Source organism: Choristoneura fumiferana, chromosome 30 (genome assembly GCF_025370935.1).
Source record: "Choristoneura fumiferana chromosome 30, NRCan_CFum_1, whole genome shotgun sequence".
Classification (NCBI taxonomy): Eukaryota; Metazoa; Arthropoda; class Insecta; order Lepidoptera; family Tortricidae; genus Choristoneura; species Choristoneura fumiferana.
In genome coordinates, this window is record NC_133501.1 from 4,376,071 (window position 1) to 4,399,058 (window position 22,988).

Below are 22,988 nucleotides of genomic sequence, written 5' to 3' on the forward strand. Positions count from 1 at the left end.
ATTCCGGCTGATGTGTACTGTGTACTATTAATATCAATTTACAACCTGGCATTTAACTACCTGGTTATGTTACGATCTTGACATTCTACTACTTGGTTATTTTACGACCTTGACATTCTACTACTTGGTTATTTTACGACCTTGACATTCTACTACTTGGTTATTTTACGATCTTGACATTCTACTACCTGGTTATTTTACGACCTTGACATTCTACTACTTGGTTATGTTACGATCTTGACATTCTACTACTTGGTTATTTTACGACCTTGACATTCTACTACTTGGTTATTTTACGACCTTGACATTCTACTACTTGGTTATTTTACGACCTTGACGTTCTACTACCTGGTTATTTTACGACCTTGACATTCTACTACTTGGTTATTTTACGACCTTGACATTCTACTACCTGGTTATTTTACGACCTTGACGTTCTACTACCTGGTTATTTTACGACCTTGACATTCTACTACCTGGTTATTTTACGACCTTGACATTCTACTACCTGGTTATTTTACGACCTTGACATTCTACTACCTGGTTATTTTACGACCTTGACATTCTACTACCTGGTTATTTTACGATCTTGACATTGTACTACCTGGTCATTCTACAACCTGGACACCTGGACATTTTACGACTTTGACGTAAGACGCCGGAGGGGGTATTACTACTGTTGATATGTACAGTCGAACAAATTGAATCATGATCCAGGGTGGAACCTTTGTGCTACTTATGTCATGTTGGCATCTCATACTTTTGTCAAGGACATCATGGTGAAATTGATTATTAAAAGGTTCTAACCTGGCTCATGATTCAATTTGTTCGATGTATACTATGATGGGGCCTTCAATCGCATATTTTTTTCGACCATTATTGTTTCGCATAATTGATTTGGCATAATTTGTATTGGCATAATTAGTACTGTCGCATAGTATACTTTAGCCTACTACTTTTTTGGCATATTAAGCTATTAGAATAATTTCAGTTGGACTAATGTGTCGTAAATTACAAACTGAGACATGGATGCACAGAAAAACCAGAAAAAGAGACCAGCACTGGGAATCGAACCCAGGTCCTCAGCAATCCGTGCTGCGTGCTATAAACCGCTACACCACTGCTGTACAGGAACCTAGACACGATTTTTTCCTATGCATACATATTTCAGGTTGCTTATTTCTTCTATGCTACTTAAGCAGCAGCACTAGTTATAAAAAAAATACAAAAAAGACTCCAACAATCAATCATAATGGACTAATTTGTATTAGACTAATACACATTATGCATATTATTGTTTGGGCTATTCATTATTTGTTATAAATGAACAGCAGAATATAAGGTTAGGTTAGGTCACGTTAGGTACATTAGGTTAGGTTAGGTTAGTATGATACCCAGACGCGAAGCGCCCAAGCAACGCAGAAATAGGAGTCGACCTCGCTTTAGTTCCTAAATATATATTAACACAAAACTAACCTTTTCTCGTAGTGCATCAGGCTCGTGATTGTGGTTATGCACTTTGTAATGATGCAAATTTATTATTATGACTTTTTGTATTTATGCTATTTGACGTTAGTCTTCATGAAGATGATGCTTTCTGTATTTATGCTTTTTAATTTTATGCGTAAAAAATATGCGTAATGATGAGTATGCACATCGCTAATTCGGCTAAAAGCAATTATGCGTAACAATAATATTACAAATAATTTTATGCCATCCAATAGAGAACCACTATGATGATAGCCCTACTAAGTCATAATGTAATGTAACGTTTGCCAAAACTCTTTTTCTTGATAACACAAATAGAGTTCCACAGGATGGCTGCAGGAAAGAGAGAAAACATTCGTGACAACATGGGAAAATAAATAAAATAATAATGCGCATGCACGGTCAAAAACTTTAATTCATGGGCCACCATGGAACCTTTTCAAAGGAAAAGTCATTACGATTTTCCTTGTTAGTTCATGCGATGTCACTATGACGTTTACTGAGAAATGGTTCCATGTTACCTTATGAATTAGTCCTTTGGCAATGACCGTACCAAAGTAGTCCCATAAATTGTATAAAAAATTAAGATTGGTTTTGGGAGGCTTTTTGTATTTTTTATTTCAACTCCAAATTTTGTTACTTTTAACATAGATGTTGCTAGTGTCGCTGCTAAAGTTACTAAAAGAAACAAACAAGCTGAGATATGTGGTGCATAGGAGAAATTCGTGTATGTACTCCTGTCCAGTGGTGGTGTAGCGGTATAGCACGCGGCACGGAATGCCGAGGTCCTGGGTCCGGTTCCCAGCGCTGCTCTATTTTTCTGGTGTTTCTGTTCATCAATGTTTCAGTTTTTATTTTCGATATTGTAAAAATAAATATTAAAATAAAGTGAAACCGACAAAATTTTCCGTAAAATCACACTAACATTATAAAATTTACCCAAATAGGTACAGGCCATATCTCCTTTACCTTTTTGGGTCATAAAAAAAAGAAAGATATAAGGGAAAACAACATACGTCTTTACAAAAGACCACGCCAAGGACCGTTACAATTCCATTCATAGATTTACACCTTTTCCCCGGGCGTTCTGCCAACTCAATTGGCAAAGGTTCTATCGCGTTCGGCACTTATTCACGCCCTTACAAAGAATTCTGCGGACTGGTGCTTTTCTCCGCCTTTGTTTGCATTTCTGTAAAATATACGGTTCTATATTTCATCGTTAACCGCGAAATGCAAATACATCTGAATTTCATACTCGTTTATATTTACATACTAAAATTAAGCCGCGTTTTCACTAAAGGGCATTTGTCCCGAGACCCTGTCGTCCAACACGAAATATACTTGTCCCGCGATGTCCCCCGACGGTCGCTTGCGACACATTATATATGTACAAGTTGTCGCCTCGGATTGACTAATTTTTTTACGCTCTTCAATTTGATGTGCATTTCGTTCGAGTCTCCCGTAGACCAGCTGGGCTACTCCGAAACACGAAACTCGAAGTTCGTGTCGTGCGGTCCTTCTGACACTTACACTGTTTGATACGAGAGCGAGAGGGACCGCACGACACGAACTTCGAGTTACGAGTTTCGTAGTAGCCTTGCAGTACGAAATTATTAATATAGATAATGCTAAAGCAGTAGGGAAGCTACGAAAACATCGATCAAAACAACACACTCACACAGACGCGCGCTCTATATGGCCTCTAAGGGGGTCTCGCGGTACTGCAACGAGTAGTTGCCGCGTTTCGTTATTTCAATGAGGGCTATCGTTTTTTGTCTCACTAGATGGCGCACTGTTGCGTGAGGTTTTTAAGTATGGCTTTCAAAGTCTGTTATTACGGGCGTGAAAACAAAGTTTAGATTAAAATCATATTTAATACAACTTAAAACCGTACCATAAAATAATCGAGCATGCCACAGTGTTGCATAGTCCCCGTTTTGTTCGGAAAAAAGGGAGGACAAAGGTTTCCGAAAGACAAAACTGTCTCAAAACACAGACATTCATTGCCCCGCAACGCATATTTGCAAAATATTCACAAAATTATTCTAATTATAAATAAACCCGCGTAGCTCACCCAAAAACTATGAGATTTGACATTTCGGAGACCTCACGCTACACTAGCGCCTCTAGCGGCGAATTCATACGCGATAGCCCTCATTGTGTGCGCCCCAGACAATCCGCGATATTAAAAACTATGCCTAGGAAATATTGTGCAGTACTATAGCTGCTTGAACATCTCCCCGCTGATGTTGAAAGGTAAGAATGATTTACTAAATAAAATAATTTTTCTTTTAAATAAAGTTTGGTTGTTTTGGTGATAGGTAGGTAGGTAGATAGGTAGGTGATAATCAGGAAGTGAGTCAAATTTAACTTGCAATATTTGAACCGAATATACAAATATACACACAATACATACAATTGCAAGTTAAATTAAAGCTTGTAATAAAAGTTCTAATAAGCTGAGATACAGCGCGAACTAAACATTTTTTTTTTCAATTTTACAAAAAATAAGTGGCCAACCCTAACGGTCCATTGTAGCGTAGATATTTATCTCAAAAAATATGCCTAGCTTCCATACTGCTTTAGCTTATATATATAAACTGTGCTTGCGACCAGAGGCGTCTTTACCTATAGTGCAGGGTGTGCGTTGCACACGGGCGCAGCGGGTTAGGGGCGCCGGCCGCGGCACTTTGTACCAATTCCTTTTTGACCGCGCTCTTCCAAAATGCCGCTAAAGTAATAATTGCACACGGGCGCTACATGGGCTAAAGACGCCGCTGCTTGCGACATTCACGGGTTCCGGGATTTGTCGCTAGTAGATGCTCTGCGAGCGTCGACACGCGATATGTCGAGGGACAACCGACAAAGTCGCCGAGACTTCTACGTGAATGTCGGGCGATTTGTCTCCGCGACATCTCCCCTAGTGAAAACGAGGTTTTTTTACGCTTATATTATTTTACACGAGAGTGAGAGGGATGGTACGATACGAACTTCGATTTTCAAATTTCGTAGTAGCACCCCAGTAGCAACGGTTTTCCACTTTGTAGCTAGAACTGCTGTGCGGGTAGAGGAACAGGGCGTTTACCTACATAAACGAAAATGTCATCAAATTCTACAGCCCAGTTTTAAAGTAACATACCTATCTTTTTGTATGTTGAAGAGTTTGGAGTTTGTTTTTACGACGAATACACATATCGAATGGTAATGGGGTTCAACCGAGCGGTAGATTTATCACCCTTTTGTCTCCAAAAAACTCACATTCATCGCTATCACGCTTGCCACTCCATGCCTAACAAAAAGGTTGAACTCGCATTCCAGGAGTTCCTGGAGATCCTGTCCCGCGTGGCGCGAGGGTCGGAGCAGGAGAAGCTGGCCTGGGTGTTCCGGCTGTACGACGCGGACGGAGACGGCCGGGTCACGCGACAGGAGATGATCAAGGTCGTACAGGTAGGCCATCGTCCTTTACTACGACTCACTCATATTAAATGATATTGTAACGGATAACTCACGTCTTAAACCGAGTTAAGCTCGACATGTTTCGGGCTATTTCGTAGCCCTTCTTCTCAGGAGCACGCGACTCGGCGGCTGCCGCAACACGCACACTACATACGCGCCACCGCTCTGCTCGCGCGACTGCCCGACGAAACTAACACCGGCGCACAACTACCACCATTTTTATCGTCATTTTTATTGTCAATGTTTAATGTAGGGTAGCGCACAACACTAACAACATCGCTCCGTAAAGGCACGTTCACACCAACCGATGACGCAGCACGAGTACCTACCGACCAACCGCAATCCCGGTTAAAATTCGGATGACGACTAATCTCAATGGCTTCACGCACTTTCCGCGGAATGAAAAACTTTTCTCTCGCAAGTACAGACACCTTATCAAACCTGATGTAATGCGTCAAATCCGAGTCCATTGAATGCTCGGCCACAGCAGCGAAATAGCCCGAAACATGTCGAGCTAAACTCGGTTTAAGACGTGAGTTATCCGTTACAATATCATTTGATATGAGTTATGTACATCTTAAGGGTCTCTCTACATCTATCCACGCGGAATCGGCTTAAGCCAACCAAGAATCGTCGTGTCTCAAGCGGATGGCACTCGCGCTCGCACTGGTCCCAACCGGTCCAAGATATCGTGTCCGTGAGCAGTGTCTGTGTGCGTTGCTCGAGCGCACTTGTATGGAGATTGACTTCTGAACTGTTTTTTGTGCCGTTAGGCTGGCAAGAGTTGGCCAAAAGTATATACACTAGGAATATACTCGCTAGTTCTGGGCGTCAGTTCAGTCAATTATTCTGTATGAATCACGAAAGAATTATCGTGTAATTTTCACGGACTGATGAAAAAAAAATGTATTCGACGTACCTAATCGACAATGCATTTTGAATAACATAATACTTACTATAAGATGGACAAAGTGTGTTTTTTTTTTATTCGACTCGATGGCAAACGAGCAAGTGGGTCTCCTGATCACCACCGCTCATAAACATCTGCAACACCAGGGGTATTGCAGATGCGTTGCCAACCTAGAGGCCTAAGATGGGATACCTCACGTGCGAATAATTTCACCGGCTGTCTTACTCTCCACGCCGAAACACAACAGTGCAAGCATTCTGCTTCACGGCAGGATTAGCGAACAAGATGGTGGTAGCAATCCGGGCGGACCTTGCACAAGGTCCTACCACCTGCAAAACCAATGTTATGTCATTCGAGGCCTTGTTTCTTCAGGATTTTATTAATTCCAGGCGATATACGAGCTGGTGGGGGGAGGCGCCCTCCCCCCACCGCACCCAGCCGCTGCGCAGGACCACGTCGATCGGATTTTCCACGTGAGTCAATCCTCATCCTAAATCCTAATGACCCCCCCCCTCCTGGGCCAGGACCCATGCATGGGCTGGGATGGGTATAGAGCAAGCAACAGTAGATAAAAATCAAGGCTGAGTCAAATAATGCTGAGTCAGCGGCCGTTTCAATTTGGCATTTTCATTTTTTGTGTTTTCATTTTTGTAATTTTTTGTTTTATTTGTGTGTTGCATATACGTATATATTCTAGGGTTTCGTACCCTGAACTTGGGTTTTTCAACCTTAAGATGGTTCTGTAGAAGTGCTAGTATACCTACGTGTTATTTTTGATTTCCGTTAATTTTAAGGGGACATACAAAAACCTTGACATGAGATTAAAGCTGTGTCAGGCTTGTATTACAATTGCAGTGTTTCGTGATTGACATACGCGTTTATTAGGTCCCATAAGCACAAATCAGGATCTGATGATTGGATCCTAAGGAAATCGAGGGAACTCTTCAAATATTGTAGGGGCACCTATGGTAATTTTGATAGGTATATTTAGTAGTAACTCGCGCATTTGCTCTTGAAAAATCATCATTTGGTGAAGTGGAACTGATGATGAAGACCACATTTGACCAACGGAGCGACTACTCAATAACAAGTACTTCAATTACTTTAACACAGTCGCTAAGCAATTTAAGCTCATCGTAATGCATATGTTGAAATTAAACTGGTGATGAAGCACCAGGACTCCTCAATACTGAACGTCTCTGCATCGCAAAAAGCAATTTTTCGTACAAAGTGACGAGCAGTTGGCGTTAAACTATTGTATCTTCTACACTAAAAAGAGTGAAAAAAACATTTATAACAAAGAAATTGAACCGATTACAAAAAACCATGAAAAAAATTTTCTACCAGTCTGAAGTCGGTGCCTCAGCACGAGCCAGCAGGAGTGGAAGGTGGAACTATAGTCCTCTACCTCACCTACATTCTATAATATACTGGGTTTCAATCACTCTTGAACTTCAGACTGGTAGAAAATTATTTTCGTGGTTTTTTGTAGTGGGTACAATTTTTTTTTTTTACTAACAGATACATGTTAGTTTGTGGTTGTGGACGAGAAACTACTAAGTACAGACCGCATAGCTAAATATATCGAAAGCTAAGCAATTCTGTGTCCCTACAGCTGTCTATGAAAGTAGTAGTCGCACCTGCAGGGCTACTCCGAAACTCGAAACTCAAAGTTCGTGTCGTGCGGTCCCTCTGACACTTATACTATTTAATACGAGAGCGAGAGGGACGGCACGATACGAACTTCGAGTTTCGTAGTAGCCCTGCTGTCAGTGGTGAAATAGTCCATGCGTCGCGCTCGCTCATCTGTCACATTCGTATTCCAGCTGATCGACACGAACGCCGACGGGGTCGTGACCCCCGACGAGCTGGCGCGGTGGTGCGCGCGCGACCCCGCGCTGCGGCGGTCTCTGAACACGCTGGACACCGTGCTGTGACCAGGTCGCGCGCGGGACGAGGACGGCAGGTGCGAAAGGGACAGTAGATCAGTGTTGCCATGTGGAAAAATTGGTTCCAGGGTGAATATTCGGGCCGTATCATCGAGCAAGCGCACCGGGAAAAATTAAATGTCCTGATGAAAATCCTAATATGACCCTAAAAGTTCATTTCTTATAGCAGAGATTTCGCGTAGCTTGAACGACGTACATTTAAACAAAAAATAAATTATTACTGTTTTAATAAGAGATTGTCTACAGTCCACAGCGCGCAGGATGCTCCACCGCCCCGCCGCCCGCCCCTGCGACCCCCGCCACTCCAGCGACCCCGCGACCCCGCGACCCCCGCGACCCCCGCGACCCCAGCCACTCCAGTGACCCCGCCGCCCCCACGGCACCCCGGCGAGCGCCGCCGCCTGTGCCCGCCCGAGTCATTGCCACTGTAAGAGCTCCACAACGTAAATAAATAGAAAGAAAGAAAGAAAGGTTTATTTTGGCTCCATAAGTAAAGAAAGAAAGAAAGAAAGAAAGAAAGAAAAACATTTATTCGTGACATTTTTACAAATAAAAGAAAAAGAAAAAAAGGAAATAAATTTTGTCACGAAATGGTCCCAACTCAGCATGACCACCTAAAACTGACTAAAACTAGCACTAGAACTATGTTACTTGGTGACACGGCTGGATACCAAAAAGGGTCTCCACTCAGCATGTGTTGCCGCACATTATGTGCAGTAACGCTGGTTTTCTGTGGAGCCCAAACGTTAAATAAATAGCTTATCTTTCCCCAGAAAACATTTGTCCTAATCGATTCATTTTCCAACTGTTTCATATGAACGAACGACATTTTTTAAACTGTTATTAAACAATAATACTTTGTCACAGACAAAAAAAATTGTTCTAAAGAAACAGTATACTGGTTATAATTTCCGATTTTTGGACGCATATATAGGTTCACGATTTGATATGTGGTAGATAAATAAGTTTTTGTTAATATTATTATTATTAATACAAGCTTTTTTGCTGATTGTACTCTTTGTTCATTGTACAAACTTGCATTGTCATCCAAACTACATTTCCGTACCGAATTTCAAGTTGATGTCATTGTTGTTGATTGTCGTTGTGCAGGTGGTAGGACCTTGTGCAAGGTCCGCCCGGATTGCTGCCACCATCTTGCTCGCTAATCCTGCCGTGAAGCAGCACTGCTTGCACTGTTGTGTTTCGGCGTTGAGAGTAAGACAGCCGGTGAAATTACTGGCACTTGAGGTATCCCATCTTCATAGGCCTCTAGGTTGGCAACGCATCTGCAATACCCCTGGTGATGCAGATGTTTATGGGCGGTGGTGATCTCTTACCATCAGGAGACCCACTTGCTCGTTTGGCATCCAGTCGAATAAAAAAAAACCGTTGAGGAGTTTCGTCCTGCGGAGACTATCCTGGCCGGACCACCAGCATGTCACGACCAAATTATTTGTACTGTCACCAGGTTTACATATGTATGGCAAGCAAGTCAATTCGACGACTGGAAGTGCGTCAAATTTAACTTCTAAGATTTGACCTGTACCTACCCGTACATAGATATATACGATATCTCTTGTCCGGGTGAGCGGTTAGTTCCGAAGGAATGCCGAAAAAGTTTGAGGGCTTACGGCATAGATGTCGCTAGCGTCGCTGCTTAAGTGACTAAGTAAGGGACACAAGCTGAGATATGAGGTGCATAGGGAAATTCGTGTCGGTACGTTGACATCAGTGGTGTAGCGGTATAGCACGCGGTACGAATTACCGAGGACCTGGGTTCGATTCCCAGTGATGGTCTTATTTTTCTGTTTTTTCTGTGCATCTATATTTCAGTTTGTATTTTCAATTTCGGTTTTACGGGATGACCGTAAAAGTAAAAATTTGGAATTGAAATAAAAAATACAAAAAGATTCCAAAAAAACAATCTTAATTGATATATACATTGAAAGTCAAATAAAATCTTGTAAATTATTGTAAATTTACCATTTTTCTTTAATCAGCAGGTAACAGAAGCAGCGCCTCGCAGAGCTAGGCAGATAATACGCAGAAAATCGACCCCGCAGTCGCGATGAGTGAAAAGCGACTTCAATACGTGCTTGTCAAAGTTCAAAATGCATCGTCTCCATCAGTGCTATATGACTGTGTGAATGAAGCCAACTGTCATTCTATCCCTTGTCATTAAATTTAGTACTTAATCATATTTATAACAGGGTTGGAAATTATCAGGATAATTATTTTTGATAGTTATCCGATAATTATCAGATAATTGTCGAATAATTAATCTGTTATTATTATGATATTTAATAGAATGTTATTTCAATTGTCATATTGCCCGTGTTCGGTAAGAAACACAGTTGATGTGATGCCGAATAGTGATAAAAATATTACCCCACACACTTTGAATCTTAACAGCTAAAACCAAACCAGCACAAACTCACAAATACTTAATCTAAGTGTGCTAAACTAAATTTAAGCAACATTAAATTACTTCAAATCAGATTATCAGCACTTTCAGACATCTGTATAAAGGTTTTTAACACTATAATTATCTTGATCATTATCACAATATTTTATCAATATAGTTATCTTTATAATTATCACAATAATTATTTGATTATTATTTGATCCCGTGCAACCCTGATTTTCATTGAATAAGCACTCATTTATTTAATTTTACATCCTAAAAGCAAAACGGCTACGGTCTAGATCTAAAAAAACATTCAAATCTGTGCAGTTATTCATTCATATGATTGAATCCCAAATATATTTACAAGCTTTCGCATTTGTAGGATAAATTGTTGCTATAGGGTACTTACTCTGAGCCCTTTCTCGAAACTGTTATTCAAAACTATAGGCTTTACCTTAGAAAGTAGTGTCAAAAATTATGAAATGATTAAGTAGATATCATTATCACGTCTGCCAAATAACATAACTATTGAAATTGCTGACAACTATAATTATATACATGCCGCATTTATTATTTTTCCTAAAAACGGTCAAAGTTTAATATAAAGTTAAATTACGAACTGAGGTCTTATTGTGTTTTTCATGATCAACTTAGTGAAATTATAGTGAAATTGTTATTAATTTCAAAATAACATTAGTAATGTTATTTGGCTCGCATGGTAACAATTATTTCTATTTACTTAAAATTATGGTTCCAAAATTCAATAAATTCACATTTTAAAATGAATCTTAGCATTTTATAACATCAAATTTATCATCCGTGTTACTTAATTTGACACCAAAAAGCGATATACTTTTTAGTTAATATTTAGTAATTAGTTACAAAATCTGAAAAGTCCTTGTTCGTAACTGGGTTACCAAGCAATCCTATTTTGATTTGTGTAAATCAATCTTGTAAATATCTTCGACATATTTTATCAAATTTTAACAGTAGTTAATATTTAACCTTTCTCTCGTTAACACGCTAGATTCCTCCCTTAATCTAGTAAATATAAGCAATTTAATAATGATATTCAAAGTCATTGAGAAATCAAAAAATATTTATTCGTCGAAACAAAGACGGTCGAAAAAAATTAACGTTTTAAAAATGTTAAAACAAATTATCGTTAGATACTATAAAACTAAATATAATATTTATATTTTATTATATTTATATTATTATAGATATGTTTAAGTTTTAACATAATAATTTATAAGCGATACTTTGCAGGAAATTTTGTATAGATTTCTTATGACATACGAGTACTTACCAAGTATGAATTTTACTTACAATTCGTGTGTTTTTAAAACGTCATTTTAAAATGTTTATAACTACCTGAACATAAACAAAAAGCAATACTACTATGTATAATACATATAGTTATAACTTTACATTTGTTAAAACACTTTGTTTTTTTAGATTAGGACACAAAACAGTAAAAAACGTTTTAAAATAAAATAAAATTTTGATGGCGTTGTAGACACGATAACTCCGAACTCCCAATCAATCTACTTTTTTTATGTCTAACATTTTTTTGTGGTCTGTTCGCCAACAGTTAAAAAAAATACAAAATCTAGGTTTCTTAACTCATTCTTTACAAATGCGAGTACTTTTACTTTACCTATAAAACAATATTTTAAACAATTATTAACTGTACAAACACAACAACACGCGAATACCCAAACTACACCCTCGAGGCACATTCCAGATTAGGGAATACTTACTTAATGATAAAACGGTTGCTCGACGGGCCACGTTTGACAAGAACTGGATACCTGATACTACGAAACTCTGTGCGTGCGTGAAAAGCCACGCCCGTCATACAGTTTGCGGTAATATAGCGACATTTACTATTCCCAGACGGTATCATAGACTCTGGCCAACGAAAGCTGTCCACGAGAAACAACGGTAAATTTTTAAAAAATGAGGCTGACAACACTTGCTGTACACTGATTAAACGATGTTGATACTTAGACATTATTTAAATTTTCCAGATATTAAATCATACACTAGACTCTTTAAAGTGCATCAAAATTCATGTAGTAATGTGTGAAAGTTGATGAAGCACTTTAGTAGTCCCTTGGTAAATTTAATGATCTTTGTCAGTGCCCATTTACGTAGGTACAGCTCAGACGCGTTAAATTTTGGACCATTTTGACCAGATTGGCGTTTGACACAAATATCAAATTCTTTTAAACTATTTATCTATTACGACCATTTCTTGCCAAAACCCGATTGAAAATGAAATGACACAAATTAGCCCTTAATAAGGCCCCATTTATTTGAGTATACTATACCATATAATCAAAAGCACCAAAAATATAAGAAAAAAAACAAACAACAAATATATTTTAAAGCTAGTCGTATTTTCAATAATTACAACGGAAATTGTGACGTATTATGAAATAAATAAGGTTCAGTTTCCAACTCAATGCAAGTGGTCGCTAAATCACCTTACCTTATTAAGGGTTAATGATATTTGCACTTTAGCACTAAATAGATATACATAATTATATTTACACAATGTTTTACTGATCACATATCCCATGATCACAGTAAGTAAGCGAAAATATCTTGATACCATAAGTAGGTACAGTTGAATTTCAATTCCGGGAATTGTGTTAGACATAACCTAACCAACAAAGAGTTGGAAAACTTTGCCACTTCAAAGTTCAATATCTCAAAAACGGATTTTGATGAAACATGTATAAGAACCATTGCTAAAAAACCCGATTTCAAAGAAAAAAAACCGCATTCAAATCAGTCCACCCGTTTAAGAGCTACGGTGCCACAGACAGACACACATAGTGGTCAAAGGGGGTTAAAAAAGGTGAAAACATACAAAAAAAACCAACTTTCATGCTTGTTAATTGCAATTTAACTCATCCCTTTAAAAGTTATAAATTATTTTGGGTATGATAAATTAAATCCTTTAAAAAATATGGTTGAGTTGTAGTTGCAACGCTTAAGTCGTACTTTTTTAAATGTTATTTCATTTAGTTTAATTAAATTGATAAATATAAATTTAACTAGTCTATAAAACTTTGCGCGGAACATTAAAGGCAATACTATTTAATAAATTCTATTTACTACTTATATATAACTCGTTACATAATATTTACCTCCTCGTTGATCTATTGAACCTTTTCTCTTCCAATTAGGGTACATTTTTCTTCGAATGCCTTAAAATTATTCCTATAATATTATATTGTAAAATGTGTCTCTATTGGCAAATCTATAATTAAGATGCTGATAAACTTGAGCATTAAGAAACAAGTCAGTTTGTTCACCTAAAATTAAACAGCACAGTCATTTTTTAATTTAAAAAATGATATATTTGCCAAAGAGTCGCATTTAGAATAAGTCGCCCGGTCAAGCTTGAATTATAATCTTCACGTAATAACTTTAACGTTAATAAATAATAACTAATTAATCTGTAGAATTCACAATATTAAAGATATAACCACACATAAAAAGTTTGTTGGGTTATATTTACGAGCTTGTACCGGAGCGAGCCCCTACCTCTATTATGTCAAAGCGTTCGACCAATCGCCTATCGACTACGCTTGTGTGAGTGAGGGTACGTGTAGCACACACCTGTATGACCACGATCCGGTTTAGGACTTCAAGTTCTGTAATCATAAAAATTGTGTTAATACGAATTATGTTTGTGTTACACGTACAATGTATGAGTGAAGGTAAAACTGGTAGTTATCATAAGTCAAGTAAATACTATCATTAGATTATAATTTTTTTAATCATTTTGTAAACTACTTTAGTTAGTTTGGCGTATACCACTCAAAAGAAAATAGAGACCTTTTGGATTTCATCAGTAAAACGAAAATACTATAGGTACTTGATATAGTTCTTTAAAACGGGTCCATATGGCTTATTGAAAGTCCGAATGTAATGTTTGTCAGAATAATCGTTTGTCATAACTCTTTTTTCTCTGAAACCAATAATTGCTCAGAATTGTTTTAAAATAAACCTAACCTATACTTTACTATTGGATGACCATTTAAAGTTTTCAGAAAAATTTAAGGTTTCAGTGGAAAAAGCATTATGACAAACGATGAGTCGGACAAAAATTACGGTCTAGCGAAGAGTATGCGAACTTTGGCGCTCCCCTTTAAAACATTCCTTTGTCTAAAAATTAATTAATGAGTACTACAACATAACAGAATACGAATACTTTTCATTCAATTAAATGTATTTAGGTAAAAACGTAAATTCATTTTTGACTTGATTTTACCGATGTAACTCAAAATGGCCCTAATTTTCTTTTGACTAAGTACTGAGTATATTAATATATTATTTTTAGGGGCTGTTTCACCATCCATTGATTAGTGTTAACTGACGGTTAAATGTGATGCCGTCTCCGTCTATTCGAACAAAACAAATAGAGACGGCATCACATTTAACCGTCAGTTAAGACTAATCAATGGATAGTGAAACAGCCCCTTAGTGCTAATATAATTTTTAAGACTGTGCTATATTAAAGCTTTATTTTACATATTTTGAAATATACTGTTAATTATTATATATCATTACTGTGTAATAATTTTCCAACTACCAGATTACATTTTTGTCTTCTGAGACGACAATACGTGTTGTTTCATTTTTACCCATTAATAATTCACTTTTAGATTTAGGTACAGTCGCCACCAGATGGCCAAAAATATTGCCACATACACTCTATTATTAAGGTTACTTATTAGAGTTGATGTATCGATATTTTTGATCACCTTGGTCGCTCCGTAATATCTGATGCGAAAATCCCGCGAAAGTTCTCAAAATTGCATCGTGGTCTTCAATGTGTTGCATGAACATCAGCAGACAGGTGCAGGCAGGTGGGTGGTTGCAGGTTGCAGGTGGTAGGACCTTGTGCAAGGTCCGCCCGGATTGCTACCACCATCTTGCTCGCTAATCCTGCCGTGAAGCAGCAGTGCTTGCACTGTTGTTTCGGCGTGGAGAGTAAGACAGCCGGTGAAATTACTGGCACTTGAGGTATCCCATCTTAGGCCTCTAGGTTGGCAACGCATCTACAATCCCCCTGGTGTTGCTGGTGTCTATGGGCGGTGGTGATCTCTTACCATCAGGAGACCCACTTGCTCGTTTGCCATCCAGTCGAATATAAAAAAACAACCCGTGTCAAATATCATGCCTCTAAAGCGGTTGGGATTTATTCCAAACCCGGGGGAATTTTTATTTAGCCAATTTCTGTGTTCCACGGCTGGGTTAAGGCCCTTGGATTTCCAATTTCCTCCGTCGGCAGCTAGATATTGAATTTGAAAAATCTTTACTTAAACATCTGTCTCTTTATTAGTCTAACATCTGATAGTATGGTGTACGTTGTGTTGCTCTGAAGATGAGCTCCGGTTGAGTTCGAAACGCGTCAGTGTATTGTGGTGGTGATGTGATAAATGGGTTTGTGTGATTTGAGTGTGTTCTTACAGTGTGGAGGTGGAGGAACTGCATGAACACGCATATTTAGCATAAGCTTAGCTATCATAAGGTCGCGGGTGAGCAAGGAAATTCTTTTAGTTCTGTCTTTATATTTGCCCCCAGTTACACCATTCATTGATTAAATTTATTTGACGGATAAATGTGATGCTGTCTCTGTTTGTTTTGTTCGAATAGAAGGAGACGGCATCACATTTTTCCGTCAAATAAAATCATAATCAATTGGTGATGAAACCGCCCCTTAATCTTTGAGTTTGAAATTCTTTCCGTTCGATAAAACTTATTAAACTGTTTTTTTTTAAATGAATAAAAAATAATTAAATTCTGTATTTAATTATATTGTTATGTAATTAATATCTACATTCTCGTGAAATAATAAAATCCAATTTTAAATTATTCAATATTCGTATTGTATTTTTCAAAACTAATCACATGTTAATACGCGTACTGATTAATTAATCAAAGCGAAGATTAAAAACGCGTCACTAATTCAATCATGGCGTTGAGTACTTATTTGACACGATGCTATATAAGCGCATGAGACCATAGTTCTTGGGTTCAAAGATGGCGTTGCGACTAGGTAAGATCTACCGACACTAGGTAGTACCAGACGGTAGCTTTTGCCCGCGGCTTCGCCCGCGTGGAATTCGGTTATCACGCGCTGTTCCTTCGCGAAAAAGTAGCCTGTGTCACTCTCTGCCCCATAAACTATCTCTATGCCAAAAATCACGTCGAACCGTCACTCCGTTTCGACGTGAAAGACGGACAAACATATAAACACACTTTCGCATCTATAATATTATTAGTATGGATATCGATTTATGTTTTTTTTTAATTTAAGTGATTGCTCAATTTTTCACTCATATCTCGTAGCCAGATTTGGTACCGTAGCTAGCTACGAATTACCAAACGAGAACGGTTTTCCTATCTTGTATCCAGATTATGTAGCTGAGCTAGCTACCAAATGGGAATGAGGGTTTTCACTGCGGTGAAATATCGCTAGATGGCGTTAGTATCGTGAGATCCGTTTGACGTTTGCTCGCGATTGGCTCATTTAGTTATATTAACCAATCACGAGCAAACCTCTATCTAACTTCAAACGGACAAACGGACAAACGGACACCATGCTCTAATTCTTCTGATTTGTCTCCACTAATACTATCTAAAGATTGCTCCAGCGTGATATTATCAATATTAACGTGGTGATTTTCATCGTCAGTATCTTTTTCTATAGTTTCTTTTGATACATGACGGTGCTGATTGTGATGGTTGTCTTTGTGTTTGAGATCACCATCATCGTCATGGTGCACAGTATGTTTTTCATCATGGTGATCGTCATGTTTTAAAAGTTCTTCCTTTTTTGGTCTCACGACACTAACGCCATCTAGCGATATTTCGCCGCCGTGAAAGCCTCATTGTGCTTTCTCATCTCGTATCCAGATTTGCTACGAAATGGAAATTGTGGTTTCATATCTTGTATTCTGAAGGGTATAAAATGTGTCCCTCAAATGTATGCAGTAATAGGTAATTTTGTATGTAGCGTGGACCAAATTTTGTGCCGCTGAGAATGGGAGCGATTTTCCCATCTCGTAGCCAGAGTTGGTAGCTAGCTACGAAATGGGGATTTTACTTTCCTCTTTCATTGGGGATTTTTACAAATGGAGATGTATACTGGGACCAAATCTAATTTTATCATCATCACAACCATCGTGTTTTCCAGTACTAACTCTGCTGGCGCTCCGAATCGCCACCAGTACCTCCCTCCCCGCCCCAGCTCCAGGTCACTCACTGGACGCACCAAAAGTTGACGCGGAGGTACCGGACGCATCAGCAAATGGACGCAAACTGGACGCAGTTAGTGACGCCGAAGACGAGCCTATAGCACTGCTGATTGGAAAGGATGTGAAAAGAGTCATGAGGAGGAAAGGTATGGTTGAATTTAAACTATAATCGAGTCCAGAATGAGCGAACCAACCTGACAGTTCATTACACACAACTGTTGCCACAGTTACACCAGTGATGAATATCAACATTAAAAACATTTAATATTGACGTTAGAAAAAAACTCAATACGAAATCTTTTATTTGAATGATTTCGAAAACAATGTTGAACATCGGTAAGGACGGCATCGGCCATTTTGTTTTATTGACATTTCATATATCTCATAACAGGCTCGGTATTTCCATGTCGGTATTATCCGGGCCGGGAAAGACTGTCACCCATACGACTTAACTGCCATCGGCTTGCTTGGAACTATTCGTTTTGTGAAATTTTCGTTACGTTATTACTTATTTGTTGTTATCCTTTTTGTCGTTTTCAGGCCTAAAGCTATAAAAATAAAGTTCAAAAGTGACGAACATTTTCATTCCGCGTCTACACAAGTTTATATTGACAGATTTGTATCGACATATTCCTATGAGTATTTTTTTTTTGCTGTCTGGTAACATTTTCAGTTGTCAATCTAGTTCACCTAATTTAGGACTCGAGTATATGACTCGAGGTAGAGTCCTATTTTTTTTTCATACTGGGCTGTGATATTATGGGCATAAATAAGTTTTAAAAACCCGGCCAAGAGCGTGTTGGACACACCCAAAATAGGGTTCCGTAGCCATTACGAAAAAATTAAGTAATATTTTTCTAAGGATTTCGTATTTTACACGGAATTTTCCAAGTTTAGGTACATTTTATACCCTAGGCTGCTATTTAAGAGTTAAACTACTAATAACTCTCAAGCAAACTTAGCCGTTATAGTTTTCCTTGAAAGTTTGATATACTTACTACCATTCTGAATTTTTTCAAATTTTTCCACCCACCGGTTTAAATTTTAGAGGGGGCGGGACGCTCGATTTTAATGAAAATTTGCACTTTAAAGTTGAATATTTCGCAAAAAAATCAATGAATCGAAAAATCGTCTTAGCAACCCAAATGGTTTTAATAGACCTATCCAACGATACCCCACACTAGGGTTGGATGAGAAAAAAAAATCACCCCCGCTTTATGTCTATGGGACCACATTGTCTACATAGTTTACATATATATCCGTGCAAAATTACAGCTTTCTAGCATTGATAGTCCCTGAGCAAAGCCGCGGACGGACGGACAGACAGACAGACATGGCGAAACCCTAAAAGCGAAAAAGTTTGTGTGCCGGTCACCTGATAACATTCGTACCTGCATCTTAAAGCCCAGAGTCAAAATATTTTTATTCAATCCCACAAGGTAAAATTATTATTATAAATGCGAAAGTTTTTAAGTCAGTTAGATTGATTGTTTGTTACCCCTTCACGTCTAAACTGCTAAACCGATTTTGATGTAATTCGGTATACGGATAGTTTTTATCCCGGAAAATTTCATAGTTCTAGCCGAATAGCGATAAAGGAGACTATGCGGACGGAGTCGTGGGCGACTGCCAATTTGAGATAAAATACATCCATCAAACAGATTTTCTTCTCTTATTCGGATTTTAGATTATTAGAAGAGATATTTACAAATAATGTTCGACAGGATCTGATGGTAAAGCCAAGGTGTCCAGACGTCGGGAGCAACACAAAGACCTGGAGTCTCACCTGCTGGAAAGTCACGAATGGTCTCCACAAGACTCCGAACTCGAGCGCATCCTGGATCCAGTGTCTCTCGAAGGTATGAGTTGTCGTTAGTGTGCAAGCATCGTCGCTTGCTATACCATAAAGATACACTTTTAATGTTACATTTACTTTAATTTCACTTTTAGATCCTGAAGACATCGAATTAAAGAAAGCCATAGCCCAGCTATTAAAGGAAGTGGCAGATAGAGAAGAAAAGAGAAGACATAAACAGCATCACGATATAAATAGAGGCAATAGCAAAGCATCTGATGAAAAAGTACCGCACGAAGATGTAAATATAAGTACTGAACATGAACATCAGGAACTAAAAACGTCTCAAGATAACCTAAGTGATGACGTTGAAAATCATGACGAAATTGATGATCATGTAGATAGCGCCATTGACAAAATTGAGGATTCTAATGACACGGAATTTCGTTCCAGCAGTATAGACGTGGATGAAGATTTAAAATTAAGTGATGAGGATTTAGAGTCAACGGAAAGCGACTTGGATGATCTTGATAGCAGAATTAGTCACGAACCAAGAATAGCTCCAAAAAAGGAAGAACTTTTAAAACATGACGATCACCATGATGAAAAACATACTGTGCACCATGATAACGATGGTGATCTCAAACACAAAGACAACCATCACAATCAGCACCGTCATGTATCAAAAGAAACTATAGAAAAAGAAACTGACGATGAAAATCACCACGTTAATATTGATAATATCACGCTGGAGCAATCTTTAGATAGTATTAGTGGAGACAAATCAGAAGAATTAGAGCATGGTGTCGATAGTGAAGAAGAAGCAAAACCTAAAAATGGCAATAATCACAAACATCACACTTACGAAAGAAGTAGCTATCAACAACATAACATCGATGGTGAAATATCCCATGAAAACGAGAAAATATTAAAAAATAAAGCTCAAGAGGATGATCAAAGTCACCAAGATCATGGTAATGACATTAAAACCGAGCAAAAAGATAACAAAATACATAAAGATTCGCAAAATGAAAACTCTTACGAAGACATTTCTGACCTGGAAAACCATGATGAAGAAAATGATGATGATGAATCAGATCAAACAGAAGAACTCGAAGATTATCAAGACTCAAATAGTCGATTGTACAGTTTTGAAAATTATGATATACTAAACGAGGACAGTGACGAAAATCAGCACCCAAAAGATCAAGCTCAGAAGACATCATCAAGACATTCTGATGAACTATCATCAGAAGACGATAATGATTTTACAATCAGTCATCGTAGCCATGATGATAGTAAGGGAAGAAACTGAAAATGATAGTAAAGATGATCTCAGTTCAAAAAATCCAACTAATGAAGCAGTTAAAGTTATAGTTGATCATCATAATGATTCTATCGAAATTGTAAGCCATCGTCTTCCTAAAAGACGTAGATCACGAAAAAACGACAGAATCAGAAAGAGCTATCGCCGAGCGAATAAAAATGGTCCTACTAAACAATACACGCTCTCTTTTTTTCTTAAAAAGTAATTTGTTAAAACTTTTTAAAATTAAAAAACACTACAACAATGTTTGTTACAAATATCTCAAAGACATTGATGTTGTTGTATAACTGGCTAATCAAAATGTTTAAATTTCTTATTCTTTACTATACATTGTATTCTATCTGATGTACGTATGTCACTTCAATAAACAAAGTCAAATACAACATTCGTTATCAGCACGAAACTCTATATTTAACTGAGTATTACTTATAAAAACTATATATTCTTTATAAAAAGTGAATCTACTAGTTTTTTCCAGTATGTGCGTTTATAAATTATGAAAATCTGTGAAAATTTTCAATAGTTCACGAAGATATTTTCATACTATTTTTGTTGTGACATCAAACAGCTGTGCGTATAAATATGGCAAATAATTCGATTTCTGCCATAAAACCACTCATAAACAGAGACGGTTATTCCGTATGGAAATTCAAAATGCGTATGTACCTTATGCATGAAGAGTTATGGGAGACGATCATTGGATATTCTGATAATAGTAAAATTCCTACTGAGATAAAATCACGTAACGATCAGAAGGCGTTATCGAAAATATGTCTCACTTTAGATGGTATGGCAATAACTCACGTAAGGTCATGCAAAACAGCCAAGGAAGCTTGGGATTCTCTTTCGTCCGCTTACGAGGACAAAGGTTTAGGGCGACGTATAAGCCTCGAACGGAAACTCTACAGGTACTGTCTTGATGATTTTGATTCCAATATAGAGATGTACATAAATGCTGTCATGTCAACTGTGCAAGATTTAGCCGACATTGGCAAAATTATGGAAGATGCTTCAATAGCTGCGATTCTTCTTGGAGGTTTAAGTCCTCAATATGCACCTTTAGTAATGGCTTTGGAAAATTCCAATATAGACATTACAGCGGATTTAATTAAGACCAAATTATTGAATGAACTGAATAAATCAGCTATAGATAACCCAGATACTGCTCTTCGTACACGAATGAACCAGAACAAACCTTCTACATCCAAACCGAAGAAACCTATTGTGTGTTACGACTGCATGGAGCCAGGACATAAGCGTCCACATTGTCCCCATAAAAAGGACAAGAAGAAGAGAACCGTAAATCACAAAAATTCTCTATGTGCACTGAATGTCAATGACGGATTAGAGCGTGATAAATGGTTTATTGATTCTGGAGCTTCAGCACACATGACGTCACGAGCTGATTGGATGAATAATGTGAGAAGTTCGTCTATTGGGACTGTAACCATTGCAAATGGAGATGTACTGCCCAGTAAAGGCATTGGAGATATTTCTATCACCACTTGCGGTCAGAATAATGATATAAAGAAGATTACTGATGTGGTTCATGTACCGAACTTGAATTCTAATCTTATTTCAGTGAAGAAGGCAGTAGATAAAGGTTTTAACGTAGTTTTTGATAGAACTGGTTGTAATTTTTATGATTCTGATGCTTTTTCTTGTACAGGTGATGTAATTTTTACATGGTTCTCTATGTGGTGGACTGTATTCTTTAGACTGTACGGTCAACCCAACGACTCAATTATCTGCTTTTGAGACTAACTCTGATGTTTCTAGCTTCAAGCTCTGGCATAGACGACTAGGTCATTTATGTCGCATCGGAATGGATCAACTGAGGAAGGGACACGCAGTGGGCGTGGACTACTCAGAAGTCGATAAGGAACCATGTATCCCCTGCATTGAAGGTAAGCAGAATAGGAAACCCTTTAAAAAAGTTTCACATAAAAGATCAACTTCTGTTCTGGAACTTATTCATTCAGATATTTGTGGACCATTGCCTGAAACTTCATTTCAAGGCAATAAGTATATTTTATTTTTTATAGATGATTTTTCTCGTATGACTTTTGTATTCTTTATTCCTTCAAAAGCGGAAGTAAAGAACAAGTTTCGTATTTTCCAGTCCAAAGTAGAGCGGGAAACAGGAGCAAAGATAAAGATATTGAAGAGTGATAATGGAAAAGAATATGTTAATGCTGAATTTTCGAGATATTTACAAAATGAAGGAATTCAACACCAAACAACAGTTCCCTACAGTCCTCAGCAAAATTCTATTGCAGAAAGAACAAATCGCTCAATTTTGGAGAAAGTAAGATCAATGCTTTCTGATAGTTCCCTTTCTCCGGCTTATTGGCAAGATGCTGCAGAGATGGC

General features: G+C 37.9%; 2 protein-coding genes and 1 long non-coding RNA gene across 4 annotated transcripts in view; all 3 read left to right on the forward strand.

The window, feature by feature from the left end:
* LOC141444542 (Kv channel-interacting protein 4-like) overlaps window positions 1-8,116 on the forward strand; it is a 31,315-nt gene extending 23,199 nt beyond the window's left edge. For both annotated transcript variants that reach the window (XM_074110108.1, XM_074110107.1), the window contains exons 5-8: window positions 4,807-4,935; window positions 6,244-6,327; window positions 7,681-7,820; window positions 8,050-8,116. In XM_074110108.1, the coding sequence (XP_073966209.1) occupies window positions 4,807-4,935; window positions 6,244-6,327; window positions 7,681-7,791 (324 nt within the window). In that variant the 3' untranslated portion in view covers window positions 7,792-7,820; window positions 8,050-8,116. The remainder of the gene's footprint in view (window positions 1-4,806; window positions 4,936-6,243; window positions 6,328-7,680; window positions 7,821-8,049) is intronic.
* Window positions 8,117-8,141: 25 nt separating this feature from the next.
* On the forward strand, window positions 8,142-14,853 carry LOC141444552 (uncharacterized). Its single transcript, XR_012453179.1, has 2 exons — window positions 8,142-8,230; window positions 9,804-14,853. It is a non-coding gene; the product is annotated as an uncharacterized lncRNA (long non-coding RNA).
* Window positions 14,854-16,230: 1,377 nt separating this feature from the next.
* Window positions 16,231-20,886, forward strand: LOC141444697 (uncharacterized). The gene is made up of 4 exons (XM_074110286.1): window positions 16,231-16,292; window positions 17,433-17,639; window positions 19,218-19,352; window positions 19,444-20,886. The coding sequence occupies exons 1-4, from the start codon at window positions 16,277-16,279 to the stop codon at window positions 20,601-20,603; spliced, it is 1,518 nt and encodes a 505-aa protein (XP_073966387.1). The 5' UTR covers window positions 16,231-16,276; the 3' UTR covers window positions 20,604-20,886.
* Window positions 20,887-22,988: the final 2,102 nt, after the last annotated feature.

Bases quoted from the DNA above. Each gene is read 5' to 3' on its own strand.
- LOC141444697 (XM_074110286.1), top strand. The intron at 17,640-19,217 runs GTATGGTTGAAT...AATGTTCGACAG, and splicing joins AAGAGTCATGAGGAGGAAAG to GATCTGATGGTAAAGCCAAG. The intron at 19,353-19,443 runs GTATGAGTTGTC...TTTCACTTTTAG, and splicing joins GGATCCAGTGTCTCTCGAAG to ATCCTGAAGACATCGAATTA.